This window comes from Heloderma suspectum, chromosome 1, assembly GCF_057233095.1.
Source record: "Heloderma suspectum isolate Gila_16-S chromosome 1, 16-S_ref, whole genome shotgun sequence".
NCBI lineage: Eukaryota > Metazoa > Chordata > Lepidosauria > Squamata > Helodermatidae > Heloderma > Heloderma suspectum.
In genome coordinates, this window is record NC_139458.1 from 131,132,651 (window position 1) to 131,151,127 (window position 18,477).

Sequence of the window (18,477 nt, forward strand, 5' to 3'; positions counted from 1 at the left end):
TGGTGCAACTGGTAAGCTGACACTGGGCTCCGCAACCTGAATAGGCTTATCTCATCTCTTTGTTTCCCAGTAAGTATCCAAAAACTTAAGCTCTTTTTTTTAGAATAGGCGAACTAGTTCACACCAGCTGCATCTTTGAGCAAGAAAATCCAAACTGCCTTCTTTTTATTTTTTCCTAGGGCTGAAGGGAGTGGCCCTTGGCAATTGGGCTCAGCAGCTCCCTGAGCAGCTGGACAGAATGGGGTGCACCAGAAGGTTCATCCTAACTGGTGGCAGCTTATCACCAGTAATTCTTTGTTCTAGGGAGCCTTGAAAAGAAGGGGTCCATCAGCTGCAGAAGTCATCCCCCCCCCGCCCCATCCATGACAGCGCCCGCCCCATCCCATCCTATCCCATCCCATGCCTAGTTGGTCATGAGTAAGGAGGCAGGCGAGAGGGGGCTGACTGGGGGCGGTCTGACTTCGACGGGGCAGTGTCCCATTTGCCTTAACACACCAGCCTCCACTGGGTAGCTCTCAAGAAAGACATCCATCTAGCATGTGTCAGCTGTGAAAAAGCGAAATGCCACACTAGAGATCATTAGGGAAGGGATGATGAATACAACAGCCAGTATCGTAATGCCCTTATAAACGGTGATGCTGCACTTGGAATACTGTGTACAGTACAGGTGAGTAAGGGCAGGAGGACATGATAAAGGGTTATAAAATTATGCATGATGTGGAGAATGCGGTTAGAGAGAGGTTGTCCTCCCTCTCGCATAATACCAGAATGAAGGATTAACCAATGGATTCGATTGACAGGTGATCCAGGACAGACAAAAGGCACTACGACTTTCTAATTAATTTATGGAACCTGCTGCCACAAGATGTGGTCATGGCCCCTGGCTCAGATGGCTTTTAAGGGGGATTAGGCAAATTCGCAGAGGAAACAGCACTGCTCACTCTTCAGATGAAAAGGCCCTCAGAGCAGCTTGCATACAATCAGTGAAAACAACGAGACAGTCCCTGCCCACAAGCTTATGATCCAAAAGACATTACACAAGAAGAAAAAGGGATGGGGACCAGGAGGGAATGAGAGGAAAAGAGCAAACTCAACCACCTCTACTTAAAGTTAAATAATAATTCTTACAGTGACCAGCTGGAAACAGTTTAGGAAGAGGAGTCCAAGGAAGCTGGTCTTTCAGCAGAGCAGATTCATGTCCCTGCTCCCCTCATGATCTCCCTCTGCTGCAGCCTGATGGAATTGTTGCTGCCTCATGACCGTTGAGGGAGGAGTGGGATTGAGCTGATCTTCAAATCTAGCTACAAGTAGGGCTGCTACGAAGATCCTTTATTCCCCCAAATGGCATGCCATTTAAGTTATGTCTAACTTTAAGTGGTATTAGAATGGGACAAATGTTTTCTGTCAGGTAGTCAGGACCCAAATGAACCAAAGATATCACTAAATAATTGTCATATTTTTATGAAAGGATAATAGATCTTGCATTATTTTTTAAATGCATGTTGCACATGTCCATAGCAAAAATACATGATGGACCCCACCCCCTTATTTATAGAATGGTGTTATATCTGGCATGCCCTTTGCCATGGAATTCATTATCACACTGATTTAACAGATAACATATTACATTTGCAGACTTGAAGCAGCGACAGTCTGCAGCCTGCTAGGCATGTCATGTTTGGAATCCAGACGTATTATGTGTGTGTGTCTGGCAGGGGGAGGGGGGAGATAGTGGCCATAAATTATGTAGAAATGATGTAGCATCATTCCAAGCATGGCACTGTGGGAAAACAATACAGCCCAGCTAGTCACAGGCTGCAGTTACTTCAATTTGCCAGGAAATTTATTGTCAAAGGAAGACACTAAAGAAATGGATACTGTCATCCTGACCTTTAGAGGTAAGCCCCACCCCACATTTTTGCCTGCCCCTCTAAGAATTTTGCCAAAGTATTCCCCCACACACACACGCACACCTTTGCAGCATTCTTTGTCCATTATTAATTTGGATACTTCTGCGATTATGACCTGGAGGTCTCTGAGACTGTTTCTACAGACAAGCCAGGCAACTCATTTAATACGTTGAAAACACAATACAGTACTTTGGATCCCAAGTATCATTTTACAGTACACACAATATACAGATTAATTACAAGCACACACAAAAATTAGAAAAGCTGTGAATTGGCAAACAGATGTTTCAGGCACCCACTACTGTTTTCTTATAAATCAGTTTTCCCTTTACCCTTTACCTATAATAGGATAGGTTTATTTATTTATTAGATTGTTTTGTTGTTGTTGGATTTGCATTACACCCAACTGGCAAATGCACTTGGAGTGGCCAATAATCATAAAACAACAACAACAACTCAAACAAAAATACAACAATAAAACAATAAATGTATCAAATACATTATTAACTATTAAAAGGTCTAAGAATGTTGAAAACATTAAGGAGCCAGCATCAAAACGACAGAATAAAAGATCAAATGCCTAATGGAAGAGGAAGTATATATTACGAAGTATACAATGAAGATGGATAGATCCAGAGGTGCACTTCTGGGAGATGCCTTAGCTCAAGCTTCTTGCATGTGAAAAGAATAGTAAACTGCATCGATGTGCTTCTGTTAGCAAAAGGTGTTGTGCAGTGTTTTGCACAAGCCCTTGCATGTCTCAAAAGGCATGCTAGCAAAAGGCATTGCAAAGCTCTTCCACAAGCCCCTGCAGAACATGTCAAGATGCATGCCTGTGCTAAGCTGGTGTTGTGCAAAGTCTTCCAAATGCTCTTCTGCAGCAGTTCACAGAATAGCACCACCACCAAAATTTCTCCTGTAGATATATTTCTGGGTTGGATTCAACAGCTGAGCAAGCAGAACTCCACTTGTGCAACACAATTTCCTCTGGCGCAACACGACTTCCCCATCTTCTCCTCTCCTGCAGCTTCACACAACCCCCCCCCCCAATCTGCTCCAGAGGGTCCAGATTTGGGGCTGGGCGGGGGAGAGAGAGAAGAAATCCGTTCCACTAGTTGTTTCTGTTCTGATAGCAGATGGACAGCATTGGATCCAACCCACTGGACCCAACCCAATGTATCTTCCACTATAACATACATTTTTTCTAAACAAAAACTATGAATTAAAGTCATATTTTCAATGAATTTTCTCCATTTAAAGAGAGAGGGGTTTTTAAATAGAGATGTCCTTTCTCCATTCAGTATCATATATATCTCTTGATGTAAAGTTTTCCAGGCTTTCCAAAACTTTCCTTAATAATATAATTTTACCATAGTGATATTTTGCTTTAAAGACATTGGAAACATTGCACGCCTTTTGATTAGTTTTCTTATTACAGTGTAATATAGACAAATGTGTTTCTAGCTGCAGTAATGACCTTAATTTCATAGGAACAGAAGACTGCTATGTAATCAGCTATTACTAATGTAATTACTCTGACAAAAATGGTTCACAAAGAGACAGTGTGAGGGTTGCTCCTACATCAGTACTGATTGCACTAATTTAATAGCGAGTCACATTTGTCTCTGAAGTGGATAATATGGGATAGCAAAAATCCACCTTATAATTAAGATTTATGAAAGGCATTATTTTCAGATGTGCTGCCGTGGTAGCTTTTGGCTTTTTAAGACTAATCTGCATCTCTTTGTCATTCTAATATAATATTACTATTATTTACATTACTGTGGTGTCTCTTAAAATCAAGGCATATGCTTGCATTGTACAAACTTTCAAGAGACAATCTTTACCTTACAGAGCTGGCAGTTCAAGCAGGCAAATATGTCCATTTTACAGGAAGCAAAGCTACCATATAAAAGCAATAACTTATTTGTCTAGAGTAGTGGTGGCCAACATTTTTGGGCAGAGTACTGCAAGTTTCATTCTCAACTATGATTCTTCAGTACATATGCAGCTCCTGGGGTTTGTCTCAAGTCTACTAAGATGGAAAAAAGGAAGCAGCACAGTGCTGGAGAAGCAGACAGGCTATGCTTGACTATATTATATAACCAGGTCCTTGAGTCCTGCTACTCCTGTCCAGAAGCGGCACAGATATTTGCTGCATGTGCCATTTGTGGCGCCTATACTCCAGGTTGTACAATGTGAGCTATAGCATTGCCTGAGAATTAAAGGACAAGGTATCAGAAACACAGGGCTGCCACTGACAATGGCCCCATCTAGGGATGTCAGAGAATTCCGCCACGGACTCCATTATTCTTTATAATCCGGCCCCCCCGGAGTCCGTGGCGGAACTGCCTCCCCCCCGCCACCCTGCGGAATCCCCCCGGGACGGACCTACCTGGTGGCTGATGCAGTGGTGGATGAAGCGGCGGTGGCGGCTCTGGCCGCTGCCAGGCTGCTGCGGCCACAAATGGTGGCCATCATAGCGACCGCCATTTGCGTCCCTACGCTTGCCCGTGACAGGCTACGTACAGTCAGGGCCAGAAATATTGGAACAAGGATAACTGTTTCGGCAGTTGGCGTCCATACACCACTGCATTGAAGTTGAAAGGAAACACACCCAGATGGGAGCGAAGTCAGGACTTTCAGCTGTAATGCAAGGGGTTTGACAAACGTGGGGCACTAACCATTCAGGAAGTACAGCCAGTGGCATACACACACCCCCATCATTGGTGGCTCATAAGTAATGGAATGAACGGCTGACAAGCAGTTGCTTGGCCAGGTGTGGCCTGTTTCCTGGGTACCCCATGACCAATCAAGCAGAGGAAAGGCCTGGAGGTGGTTCTGAGTGTTACATTTGCATTTGGTAGCTGTTCACTGGAACTCCCAACATGAGGTCCAAAGAGGTGTCCATGCGAGTGAAGGAGGCCATCATTAGGCTGAGGAAACAAAATAAACCCATCAGAGAGATAGCAAAAACAGTGGGAGTGGCCAATACAACAGTTTGGAACATCCTGAAAAAGAAGGAATGAACTGGCAAGCTCAGCAACAGCCAAAGGCCTGGAAGACCACGGAAGACAAATAAAGTGGATGACTGCAGAATTCTGCTCACGGTGAAGAGGAACCCTTTCACAACATCAAGCCAGGTTAAGAACGCTCTTGCAGAGGTAGGCATGTCATTGTCAACATCTACAGTTAAGAGACGGCTTTATGAATGTAAATACAGAGCCCTCACAACAAGGTGCAAACCACAGGTAACGCTCAAGAACAGACAGGCCAGATTAGCCTTTGCCAGCAAACACCTAAAAAGGCCTGCCCAGTTCTGGAATAAGATTCTTTGGACTGATGAAACCAAGATTAACTTGTACCAGAATGATGGGAAGAGAAAAGTATGGAGAAGGAAAGGACCAGCTCATGATCCAAAGCATACCACATCATCTGTCAAACAGGGTGGAGGCAGTGTTATGGCATGGGCATGTATGGCTGCCAATGGAACCGGGTCACTGGTGTTTATTGATGACCTGACTGCTGATAAAAGCAGCAGGATGAATTCTGAAGTGTATAGGGCTATACTTTCTGCTCAGATTCAGCTGAATGCTGCCAAACTGATAGGACGCCTCTTCATATTGCATGTGGATAATGACCCAAAACATACAGCAAAAGCTACCCAAGAGTTTCTCAAGGCAAAGAAGTGGGATGTTCTTCAATGGCCAAGACAGTCACCTGATCTCAACCCAGTAGAGCATGCTTCTCACTTACTGAAGACAAGACTGAAGGCAGAAAGACCCACAAACAAGCAGCAACTGAAGACAACTGCAGTAAAGGCCTGGCAAAGCATCTCGAGGGAGGAAACTCAGCATTTGGTCATGTCCATGGGTTCCAGACTTCAGGCAGTCATTGACTGCAGAGGATTTTCATCCAGGTATTAGAGGCAATCCTTGTTTGAAATGATGTTGGTTTGTTCCATTACTTATGAACCACCAATGACAGGATGTGTGTGTATGCCACTGGCTGTACTTCCTGAATGGTTAGTGCCCCACTTTTGTCAAACCCCTTGAATTACAGCTGAAAGTCCTGACTTCGCTCCCATCTGGGTGTGTTTCCTTTCAACTTCGATGTGGTGGTGTACAGAGGCCAACTGCCAAAACAGTTATCCTTGTTCCAATATTTCTGGCCCTGACTGTATATATTTACGGAGCCTATTACGGTTAAAGCAGGGATGCAAATGGCGTCCCCTACGCCATTTACATCCCCGCTTTAGCCGTGATAGGGTACGTAGATATTTATGTAGCCTATCACGGCTAAAGCGGGGACGCAAATGGCGTAGGGGACGCCATTTGCATCCCTGCTTTAGCCATGATAGGCTATGTAAATATTTACATAGCCTATCATGGGCTAGCGTAGGGACACAAATGGCATCCCCTACACAGGACGCCATTTGTGTCTGCAGCAGCCCGGCAGTGGGTGGAGGTCCCGCTGTGGATCGGCCTGGCTGGTGGCTCCGTGACTCTGCTGGCTGGGCAGGATTCCGGGGGAAGGAACAGATTGCCTCCCCCACCTGCGGACCCCAGCAGAGCCAGGTAAGTGGGATTTCATACACCCCTAGCCCCATCATGTCAAGTTCTTCCCCTTCACTTTGTAACATGTAGTCCAACTTACCTTGTTTCCTGAAATCATTGCACTGACAATTCCCTATCACCCACCAACAGCAGCTGATGTTGGGCAGGGAAACACACATTATAATGATAACAGGACATGAGGTAATTTGAACTCCATCATTATGGAGAGGAAGGGGTAACTCAACACCAGGTTGCCATTTTCAACAGCAGTCTCGTGTTTCAGATAACGTCTAGTTCTGCCCTTGGTATGAACACAGATAGGAATTGATAAGTATCAGATCAATAGCTTTACCTTCACAGAACTGTTCTTCTCTAAGATCAAATAATGATTCTTGCAGACATTTTAATATGGTCCCTTCTTGTTCCTCAGCATGAATCAGAAGATAAAACATATTTTGAAAAATAGAACCCAGTTGTTTTGTTTGTAATTCAAAGAAGTAAAATTGTGGCATCTTGCCAGGCTGAGTAGAAATTGATAGAAGCCACTACTGAAAAGCACACACAGAGAGGGAAAGAAACAAAGTATAATCGCACAAAGCAATAAAAGATGAAATCAGAGCATTTCTTTCTGCAAAAACATTTAATTTTGCTGTTGCAGACAAAATCATCTCATTTTTTCATATGATTTTAAGTCTTCTTGCTATTTCAGTCTTCCATATGAATCATTATGCTTGAATATTCATGTGTGTGTTTTTTTTAACTAAGCTCTCTCTGTGTGTGTGTCAAATGATATTGGCAATTTTGATTAATCCAGAGAATGTCTTCTGGGAACAGGATATTCCATGTATAACTGTCCAACTAGTTTGGAGCCCTGGACATCCTCCTCCCATGGGCAGCTGTTCATAGGGGCAAGGGGGTGCAACTCCCCCCCCCCCGATTCCAGTAATGACGTCATTCTGAGAGCAGCAACAGGGACTGTAGGGCTGCACCTGCCCTGTCTATCTCTGTTTCCAGCCATACAGGCAAGGCTCAGGACAAGACAGGAGGTCAGTAAATTAAACATGGGATGGGGGGGCTGCCCTGAAGTTTAACCAGCACCGCGGGAGCACCTCCTTGTAAGGCAAAGAAGTAGTAGCAGGCAGCAGCACAACTAGCCTCCTCTACACTGAAGTAGCTCCCTTCTGAGAACAGGAACAGCACCTCACGCTACACACGCCTGTCCCATCTGTCTCTACTCTCCTGTTCCCCGTAACACAGCCAGGCAAGGCCCATGCAGGGGAGGTCAGTAAATTAAACTGGCTGTGAGGTTTGATCAAGCTCAGTTGAGATTGGCTGCAATGCAAATGGTAGAATGTGGAGTCGTGGACTGGAAGGGGCAGCGAGGCTAGCTTTCTGGCAGGCCCACCTAGGCAGCACCACAGCGCATTAGGCCCTTGGTTTAGTAGCCCGCAGGAGTGCCTCCCTCGCAGTCACAGCAATTGTTAACACGCCCACTATTTCTCTGTGTTAACCCTTCTGGGTGTGTAAAGCCTTTTGGGGGTCTTCCCCGTTAGGAAGTAAGTGCAGCCTCATAAAAAACAATTTAGAAGTGAGTTTCCTGTAGCTGGATTTGGGCAGTAGAGTGTCTACCCCAAAACAAAAGGTAGCAGCAAAGACAGGAGTTTGTGACCTTTCTAACCCAGGTCTTCTTAATATATATTTTTGGAGTTTATAAACATTAAAAAATTACCTTGACAATGTGTGCAGATAAAATTCATCTTTATTATATCCATATTGCAGGAGGCAGGGCTGTGACTGAGAAAGTGTGGGTTACACAAGTCCTGCAAAGTAGCCCAATGTTATTATTCCCATTTTGAGGAGGGGTGTGCATATAAGAGTAATGTATGACCACTCTGCAGTGTAGTCCAGTGTTGTTGGTGTTTTGGGGAAATGCAGATGTGCCTGTGAAACTGATTATAGCACCAGTGCAATTTATTAAGGGTTAGAATGGGTTGTTGTGATATATATAACTTTAAGAGAACCTCTCATTTTTAGCTCTTGCAGGAGGCCCAAGTGAAACCTCTCCCCAACTTTCTCTCAGGCTGTGTTTCCACCAGTGATTTACTCCAACCTGCACCATGGGGTCTCTGTGGTTCCATGATGTCGTGGCCATTCAGCCCCAGTGTCGCATTATATCACTGAAAAACCTCTTCTTCTGAGACTGCTTATAGTCCAACTTTTCCAGGTTATGGCGGCTCCATTACTGACTTGTTTCCACAATCGCACTGTGTTCATGTCTTAGCCTTGCCCATGGGGTGTGTAGCCCGACCTTTGTGGGAGTGTCGCTCTGACCTCAGTGACGCAACCCTTTCCCTCCCTGTTTTCCGCAAGTTTCATCGCCATTCTGGAGCAGGATGCTGAGGGACCGACTTTTAAAACATCACTGAAAATAAGCACTAGAACACAGCCCATGACCCCAGTCAAGGAGTGTTTTCACCCATTGTGCTGAATGAGGCTTGCCCTCTCAATGACCACTGGCTGGTTTAGGTCACTTTCCCACAACTAACTCATTAGTGTCTCCTCAGAAGTAACTCCCATTGCTGTGGATGAGGCTGAGATTCCCCCTCAATTGAAATGGCACACCTTAAAGCCGAAATGCTTAAATGTGTTTAAGGCTCCAATGAATTGCCGTAGGACGAAAGTACTTAGCAGCTTATAGCTATCCTGTCGGTTACAATGGGGGCTGGATTCTCTCTATGTCTTTACTACTCTCTTTCCCACAACAAACCCATTAGTTCCACAACAAACCCATTAGTGTCTCCTCAGGAGTAACTCCCATTGCTGTGGATGAGGCTGAGATTCCCCCTCAATTGAAATGGCACACTTTTAAGCCCAATTGCTTAAATGCAAGGCTTGCCCTCTCAATGCAAGGCTTGCCCTCTCAATGACCACAGAAATGACAGAGAAGCCCCTCAAGTGACATGGCACATATCAAAGCCCTCAGTTCTTGAAATGCAATTAAGCGTGATCTCGAGGCTTCAGTCCATTGCCTTAAGACGTAACTTCTTCACAGCTTCCAAACTGAGATCCTGTGCATTAATATGCGGGCTGGTTCTGCTCTCTTTCCCACAACAAGCCCATTACTGTCTTGTGAGAAGTAACTCCCATTGAGGTCAATGAGGTCCTCTGGGTTAAAATGGGGGCTAGTTTCCTTCTTTGTGTTCTCCACCCCTTTCCTAGCACAAGCATGTGTGTGTTTACTCAGAAGTAACTCCCATTGTGCTCAGTGAGGCTTGCTCCTGAAATGCAGGTGCATCTGGACTTTCAGGGGAAAGGAGAAAACGGGGGGCAGGGGAGAAGGGGAAGCCTTTTTAAAAATCCCGTACTCCTCCATTAGCTTCTCCTTCCGTTGTCCTGGAAACATGGCAGGAGGCAGGAACACTGAAGTTGTGTAAAGGAGAGGGGGAGATGATCCTGGAAGGAGCAGTCAGGCAGAAATGCAAAGATGCACACATAAGCACCCAATTTAAGGGTAAGAAAGTTTGAAGGGGTGTGGGATGCTCCAGACACAGCACTTTGCTTTTTCGCCACTTCATTAATGCACAATTGCACTTTAAATTCCTGTTTCAGGGGCAAAAAGGAAGGTTTAAAGGGGGAGGGGAAGCTCCAGACACAGCGCTTTGAATTTTTGCCCCTTTGTCAATGCACAATTGTGTTTTCAATCTCTGTTTTAGGGGCAACAAGGAAGGTTTAAGGTGGGGGGAATGCTCCAGTCATAGTACTTTGATTTTTCACTCCTTCTTTAAAGCAAAACAAAAAGGCTGGGAAGGCAAGGAGGAGACTGGCCAGAGCAGGAAACTTCAGCGGGGCAGAGGGGGCGAGGGAGGGGGGAATCGGAAACAGGAGGAGGTGGGAAAACAGATGGGGTAAGCAGATCCAACCCACTCCAAAAAGGTTCCACCCAGCGATCAAGAGAATAAAGTGATTAGGGCTCTGTGGAAACAGCACAGCCTGTCAGGGTACATCGATGATAGACCGGGTCCTTTTGGGACATGGAAATGCGTGAGAGAAAATGCGCTTGGGGAAACAGTGCAACAAAGTTGGAGATGTGAAGGCGATAGTGTGGAAACACACCCTTAGTGTTGGCCTTGGAGCTGAGACAGTGTGCCACGGTGTTTTCTCATGTACTGTAGAAATAAACCTCTTGTGAAGGTACCTGAATCTATTGTGCATTGCCTATACAGCAGAACCTAGCAGTGAGCTGCAAGCTGAGTAGGTCACCCGCCCCCCGTTAACCATGCCCTTTAATCCTGTGATCGCTTTTGGCCCAAAGGTTTTGTTTTTTTTTTTAATTCCTCACTTCAAATAAAGTTTTATGGAGTTTATGATGCTTCTTGAATATAACACTCTTCTGAATTAGTGTTGTTCAAATACAAGGATCTTCTACTACTCTGTGTAGGCTTCTAAATGTCATGGAATATGATGCTAAGCAAGAAAGAGCACACACAAAGAAAGTGCACATGTGTGTTGTAGTGGTGTCTGCTATGCGTGTGAATAACAACCCTAAACTGCTATACAGCTTTGACCACTGCTGGAAAAATGCCCATGCACCCTCCCTGCTATTTTCCTGGGACTGCCTCTGCCCTGGGACCTATGCCCCTGCCTCACTCTTTCACCTAACTTCCCCCATTAGCTACAGAACCATGTCCTGGGCCAGCTGTGTTTCTTGATCAAGGAAGTGCTTGATGGTTCTCTTTGCAGGTTTCTCACTCTCTTCACCCTTGGAGTTAGCAAATGCAGCATGGTAGTGGTACAAGTTCCAACAGCACAAGAGGCGACTCTACACATGGACATCACCAGATGTTCAAAATCGAAATCAGATTGATTATGTACTTTGCAGCCAAAGATGGAGAAGTCAGTAAAAACAAGACCTGGAGCTGACTGTGGCTCAGATCATGAGCTTCTTGTTGCAACATTTCGGCTTAAATTGAAGAACATAGGGAAAACCATTAAACCTTTCAGGTATGACCTAAATCATATCCCTTATGAATATACAGTGGAGGTGAGGAATAGATTTCAGGGATTAGACCTGATAGACAGAGTGCCTGAGGAACTATGGACGGAGGTCCGTCACATTGTTCATGAGGCAGCAACTCAATCCATCCCAAAGAAAAAGAAATGCAAGAAAGCCAAGTGGCTGTCTGATGAGGCTTTACAAGTAGCTGAGGAAAGAAGGGAAGCGAAAAGCAAGGGAAAAAGGGGAAGATATATCCAACTGAATGCAGAGTTCCAGAGAATAGCAAGGAGAGACAAGAAGGCCTTCTTAAATGAACAATGCAAAGAAATCGAGGAAAACAACAGAATGGGAAAGATTAGAGATCTCTTCAAGAAAATCGGAGATATCAAGGGAACGTTTTGTGCAAAGACGGGCATGATAAAGGACAAAGAAGGCAGGGACCTAACAGAAGCAGATGAGATTAAGAAGAGGTGGAAAGAATACACAGAAGAACTATAAAGGAAAGATCTTAATGTCCCTGATAGACATGATAGTGTGGTCACTGAACTTGAGCTGGACATCCTCGAGAGTGAAGTCAAGTAGGCCTTAGAAAGCATTAGTAACAACAAAGCTAGTGGAGATGACAGTCTTCCAGCTGAGCTATTTAAAATCCTAAAAGATGATGCTGTTAAAGTGCTGCACTCAATATGCCAACAAATTTGGAACACTCAACAGTGGCCACAAGACTGGAAAAGGTCAGTTGACATTCCAGTTCCAAAGAAGGGCAACGCCAAAGATGGTTCAAACTACCGCACAATTGCGCTCATTTCACATGCCAGCAAGGTGATGCTCAAAATCCTACAAGCTAGGCTTCAGCAGTATGCGAACCGAGAACTACCAGAAGTACAAGCCGGGTTCCGAAGAGGCAGAGGAACTAGAGATCAAATTGCCAACATTCGCTGGAGAAAGCAGAATTCCAGAAAAACGTCTATTTCTGCTTCATTGACTACGCTAAAGCCTTTGATTGTGTGGATCACAACAAACTGTGGCAAATTCTTAAAGTGATGGGAGTACCAGACCACCTTACCTGTCTCCTGAGAAACCTGTACGAGGGTCAAGAAGCAACAGTAAGAACCGGACATGGAACAACCGATTGGTTCAAAATTGGGAAAGGAGTACGATAAGGCTGCATATTGTCGCCCAGCTTATTTAACTTATATGCAGAGTACATCATGAGAAACGCCGGGTTGGATGACTCACAGGTCAGAATTAAGATTGCCAGGAGAATTATCAACAACCTCAGATACGCAGATGATACCACCCCAATGGCAGAAAGCGAAGAGGATCTAAAGAGCCTCTTGTTGAGGGTGAAAGAGAAGAGTGCAAAAGCTGGTTTGAAACTCAACATTAAAAAAACTAAGAGCATGGCATCTGGCCCCATCACTTCCTGGCATATAGGAGGGGAAGAAATGGAAGCAGTGACAGATTTTATTTTCTTGGGCTCCAAGATCACCGCAGATGGTGACTGTAGCCATGAAATTAAAAGACGCTTGCTCCTTGGGGGGAAAGCTATGGCAAACCTAGACAGCAGAGTAAGAAGCAGAGACATCACCTTGCCGACAAAGGTCCATCAAATCAAAGCTATGGTTTTCCCAGTAGTAATGAATGGCTGTGAGAGCTGGACTATAAGGAAGGCTGAGCGCCGAAGAATTGATGCTTTCGAACTGTGGTGTTGGAGAAGACTCTTACAAGTCCCCTGGACTGCAAGGAGGTCAAATCAGTCCATCCTAAAGGAAATCAACCCTGAGTGCTCATTGGAAGGACAGATACTGAAGCTGAAGCTGAAATATTTTGGCCACCTAATGCGAAGAGGAAACTCTCTGGAAAAGACCCTGATGCTGGGAAAGACTGAAGGCAAAAGGAGAAGGGGACGGCAGAGGATGAGATGGCTAGATAGCATCACGGATGCAATGAATATGGACTTGAGCATGCTCTGGGAGACAGCGCAGGACAGGAAGGCCTGGCGTGCTATGGTCCATGGGGTCACGAAGAGTTGGACACGACTGAACGACTGAACAACAAAGTGGTACAAGTAGGAGGACATTGTCCGTATGAGGATTCCATCACTTTGTCTTTTTGTTCTTGCCAAATTTGGTTTGTCCTCTGCTCGTAGATAATATGATGCTGGGTAATACAACAATATGGTGCAAGCTGCTCAGTGTCTGCACTGACGCTTGATGTTTAGCAAAGCATATTTTAGATGTTATGCTGTTCATACAACTGAAGGGATGTGTGTGTTCAAATTCTTAAAGTTACTATAAAGCTTAATTGATTCTGTAATTTGGGGAAAAATATTTAAAAGAAATAGATCTCACAACATTATGGAACCAAAACCCCGAATGTGTAGTGTTGTGGACTATCAATACTTTATGCGCAGTATCCACTGGGGCCTCTATGCTTATGCATTTGACGTAGCATTAACATGCTAATAATGTAAGCTGGCGCAGCAGTTTTTCTGGGAAAATTCATCATGCCAGCTTACACTATTGGCATTTCCCTAGAGGTCGCTTATGCTGCTGCTTACATCAATTGCATAAGTGCAGCAGCCCATTGAATACTGCCCTATAGAAACAAAAGAAATTGACAAAATCAAAATGGACCTAAGCAGGGATAGAATGTGGTCTTTCTTAAATAGATGGTACATAATTTGCCAGTAACTATATTGGGTTATAATTGGTACAAACTATCCTGGAAATAGAATAAGTGCTAGCTGTGAGTGCTAATTCACATTCCATTTGCTTGAATAGAGTTTACGCTGGTAGAGTAGTTTTGGAATCTGAGCAAAGTACTGAAAAGTTGTCATAACTACAGAGTTATATATTTCATGCTGATCTGCAATGTTGCAATCCTGAGCATTTCTTCAGAATTTCTCTGAAAAAAGTTGGATAATTGAGTATGCTTTTTGTATCACCTCTCCCCCATATGATACCAAGAATAAGTGTATACTGTCAATTAGCTTATAGGTACATGAGTCTTTGACACTTATTAAGATGTGAAGGTGTTTGTCCATTTAGAACTGTGGGGAAGGCTCATAGTTTTTGATGGATGCATTATGCTATAATTTTTTTTTAATAGAAATAGTAAGGTGGAAATGTGGAAGCCTCAGGAAATGATTAGAAAGTTAGAAATCCTATCTCAACTGCACTTTTAAAATATATTGAAAAATTATTCTATATGTGAGAATTTCAGTGTCTGCCATTTTGATGGTCATTATGCTATTACATAGCTATCATATTTAAGCAATGCAGTATTTATATTAAATTAAATTTAATTGCTGTGCAATGTTATGTTAAAGTTATTCACAACTATTGAATACAATTGTCTTTTCTACTTGTGTATCAAACACAAGATTGTATTTAATACACTTCACAAGGACTCGGTTCATAGAATTTTCCATTCCTGCCTTAATCAGTATTACCTTAATCATCTGAGTATATCTAGGTTTCTTCACCACACCTCACATGACTATGAAATAAACTGCTATGATGCTATGCACTATTCAATTTAACTGGGTACTGGGAGAAAATTTCAAAAGGTCCATATAAAGTAAAACAACAACGAATAAGCAATTTAATAGAGTTCAGGTAAGGATCCCATAACTACCGTGGAAAAATAAAAGTGTCGGGTTGCTTCAAATAGTGTCCATCCACCAGCAGAATGGCACCCACTACTGGAACGGATTCCCCACTGCAGCCCCCCCAATATCTGCTCCAGGGGATTGGAGGACACCTCAAGAGCAGATTTTGGGGGGTGGACATGGGGGCCTGCAGGGAGAAGGAGGGGAAGGGAACATCCTATTTGTGTGCACATTAACATTGGAGATAGCCCTATGACTGTATTCATTAAATTAAATTCATTAAAGGAAGATGAGCAATTACCAGTGAAGTATACTGCTGTATAATTGTCTTAAGTATGCTGTGCCAGTAGTTTCTGAATTATTCCTTAAAAATGAAAATGTGAAACCTTTAAAAGAGTATATATTAACTATGCACCACATTTATTACAAGTGTTCCTATTCAAAAGTGGAATTCATTTGGGTAGTGACTCAAATGTCATGACTCCAACCTTTACTTTCACATCTGGTGCATCTTTTTCTTTTTTTTAGCAAGAAAAAAAATCTTATTAAAGATGTTCACTAGCTAAAATTTATCAGTTTTCATTGTTACAGAACTAGTAAACAGAAAACAGTCCCCCCACATTCTTTTCAATTCCTTTCTAATAATTAAACATTAAAATAAATAGAAGTCAAACTACATTTGAGGAAATTCATTTTTATGTCATCTTTAGTCAGGCAACTTTCTGAAGCCTGTGAAATGATTAAAATTAAAGGGGAGTTATGAATAAGTATACTATTTATATTCAGGCTCAAACAAAAATATTTTACTCAATCATGTTAGGAATTCTTTTCAAGTATTGGGCTTCCATTTCATATTACTTAATTTAGAGTAAATCAGGAACAATGTAATGTGTGGTCAACAAACCAGTTACATGGAGCATTTAGATTTAAGTAATCCAGCCCTATTTTTTAAGTTGTTATCCTCTTCGAGCCTGTAGTAACAGAAAGTCTAGAAATTAAATTTAGAAACCCAAATGATCAAGTTTACATGTTTTTGATTGTGCTGTTAATTCTGAACAATATAATTATTAGCTATGATAATGTAAACCAGTATGAGATTTAAATAAAAACTTGTAATGATATTACAATAAGGAATTAAGTTAATTCTTATAAATATTATCAAAGTCAAAGGCAATTTTAAGCAGTACTTCAGCTCACTGTGCATCTGTAACTCAGGCACATTATTCAACTTTCAGACCTTTGGATTTAAACTCAGAGTGCAGAATCTGTGCTAAGCATCTCCCAAATTCTTCTAAAATAATTCGTTCTGCTAGGCAAACAGAGTAAGCTTCTTTTTCTGCCTCTTCAGCTTGAGCCAGGAGACAGGCACATGTTGCCTCAACCACTTCCCATGATATACATGTACTAGGTTGCCTGTTGAAACAAAACACCCACAGAGAAGGGGGGGAGAGTAAATTGATGCAAAAAATAAATTACCCAATGTATTCAGCAACGCTACTAGTTACAGTTTGTAGTGAAGAGGTAGGGATGGGGTGCTTAACCTTCCCTCATCTACAACTTTCTCACTGCAACGTCCTCTTTCTACCCACTTTACTCTGGCTGGAATCCTGGCAGGAAAAGCATCCAGAGGTAGGGATGCAGGGGAGGAGCAGTGGACAAATGCTTCTCAAGTACCCATCTACTACCTGCCACTTCTTTACTGCAAAGCATGCCCACTTACATACTGCTTTTCATCTTTGGCCCAGGTTTGCAGAGCTGGGATAATGCTAAACGTCTTCTTCACTGTGGCAACACATATCAATAGTAAATGAACTGTTAAAAAAATACCAAGCTATGGGGATTGGGTACATATAAATAGGTGTGCTTCACAGCTGTTTCCCTTACATAGCAAGCATTACATTTTTATCCCTGCAGTATCTCCATTGCCTATTTCAGGGGAAATAGTGAGGACTTAAAAAGCTCTACTCAAACTCTTGTCTTGATGATGCACTGGTCATTGACAGGTCAGTATCTGTCAGTTCTATACAATGCAGTTTTTTGAAGACTTGTTTACAAGCCTGCTATTGTAATTTTAGCAGAGATCTTGCCAACTATAGACACTAGATCGCTTTAATGGACACATACAGAGACATCCATATTGCAATTCAGTATTTGGGAAAACATAGGTTAATAAGGTCTGGTGAAGATCTGAAAGCATATTTTGCATGGTCACCTTCAAAAGCAAATACACAAAGCATATACTGTGTATATTACAACCTCTATTTCTGCAGCAATGTGCAGCCGAAACAAATTACCAAGCTCTGTCTGAATAACCAGGTAAAATGGAGCATATAAAGAGGATCACACAGATGTTGAAAAGAGCAAAGAGCTAGACTGGGAGCTTTTCTACATAAGCCTGTTAATAAGCTATTCATTAGCTGCATCTACTTTCGGTTTTGTCTCAAAACTGAGATCCAAAACTACATGAGGAGCTTTCCCTTTCCTGCTTTTCCACTACATAACCTCTAGGTGTCACTGTGGTATAGCCACAGTTGTAACGATACACAAGAGGAAATTGCTTCTTTCTTTCGCTTTCACAATTAAATGAAGCATTTTCCCTGCTCTACAAAAATTTGCCAAAAGTGCTAGTTAAACACAGAAGCGAAACTGGAGGGTCACAAATTCATCTAAAGAACCTGTAAAAAACTGTGAGCAGGGAATGACAAGCACATGATAAATGACTCGTGTAGAAAAGCCCTCGAAGGGTTTGCATAAGTGACAGAAGGTGTTTACATTTGAAACTTCAATACTACTACATATAAAAGCATTCTGATATCTCAAGATACATGTCTTATAGAAAAGATAGATATTACATAGCTAAACCTTAATATTCACCTGTCTTTTCTGGTTTTTGACAATATTTCAAAGTTAGAAAATGATAGAGAGTCATTTCCTTCATTACTTTTAATCTCCATATAGTTTGGCATATTCATTAGTGTTTTTCGATCTGGGCTTTCTTCATAATTTTTACAGCCAACACATTTGCAGATAGATGAACACATAATTTTAGCCTAGAAGGTATAAAACATTCTAATTTATGAAAAAAATTGATGTTACTATATACAAATACACAATAAGAATACAAATGAAATCTGGCTCTCCTAAACCACAGTCCTATATATGTTTTAGTGGAAGTAAGTCTCACCCAGTTCGATGGTGTTTACTTCCAAGTAAGTGTGCATGGGATTGCAATCTTTCAGACCACCATAATAAGTTACGGAAGGGTTATACCATAGGCACAATTAATTTTTCAAGCAATCTTCATAAAATGAAGTAATGATTTTCATCTCTTTAGCCTAGACCCCTGAAATGCCTGAATTTCTGGCATTTATTTTTCTCCTGGCATGGACTGCTAAAGAC

At 42.6% G+C, this 18,477-nt stretch overlaps 1 protein-coding gene across 1 annotated transcript in view; it reads right to left on the minus strand.

Moving 5' to 3' along the window:
• Nucleotides 1–15,634: 15,634 nt before the first annotated feature.
• TESMIN (testis expressed metallothionein like protein) overlaps nucleotides 15,635–18,477 on the minus strand; it is a 68,398-nt gene continuing 65,555 nt past the window's right edge. Inside the window, exons 12-13 of the mRNA XM_084852271.1 lie at nucleotides 17,953–18,128; nucleotides 15,635–16,491 (exon numbers count right to left, since the gene is read on the minus strand). Coding sequence (XP_084708397.1) covers nucleotides 16,299–16,491; nucleotides 17,953–18,128 — 369 coding nt within the window. The 3' untranslated portion in view covers nucleotides 15,635–16,298. The remainder of the gene's footprint in view (nucleotides 16,492–17,952; nucleotides 18,129–18,477) is intronic.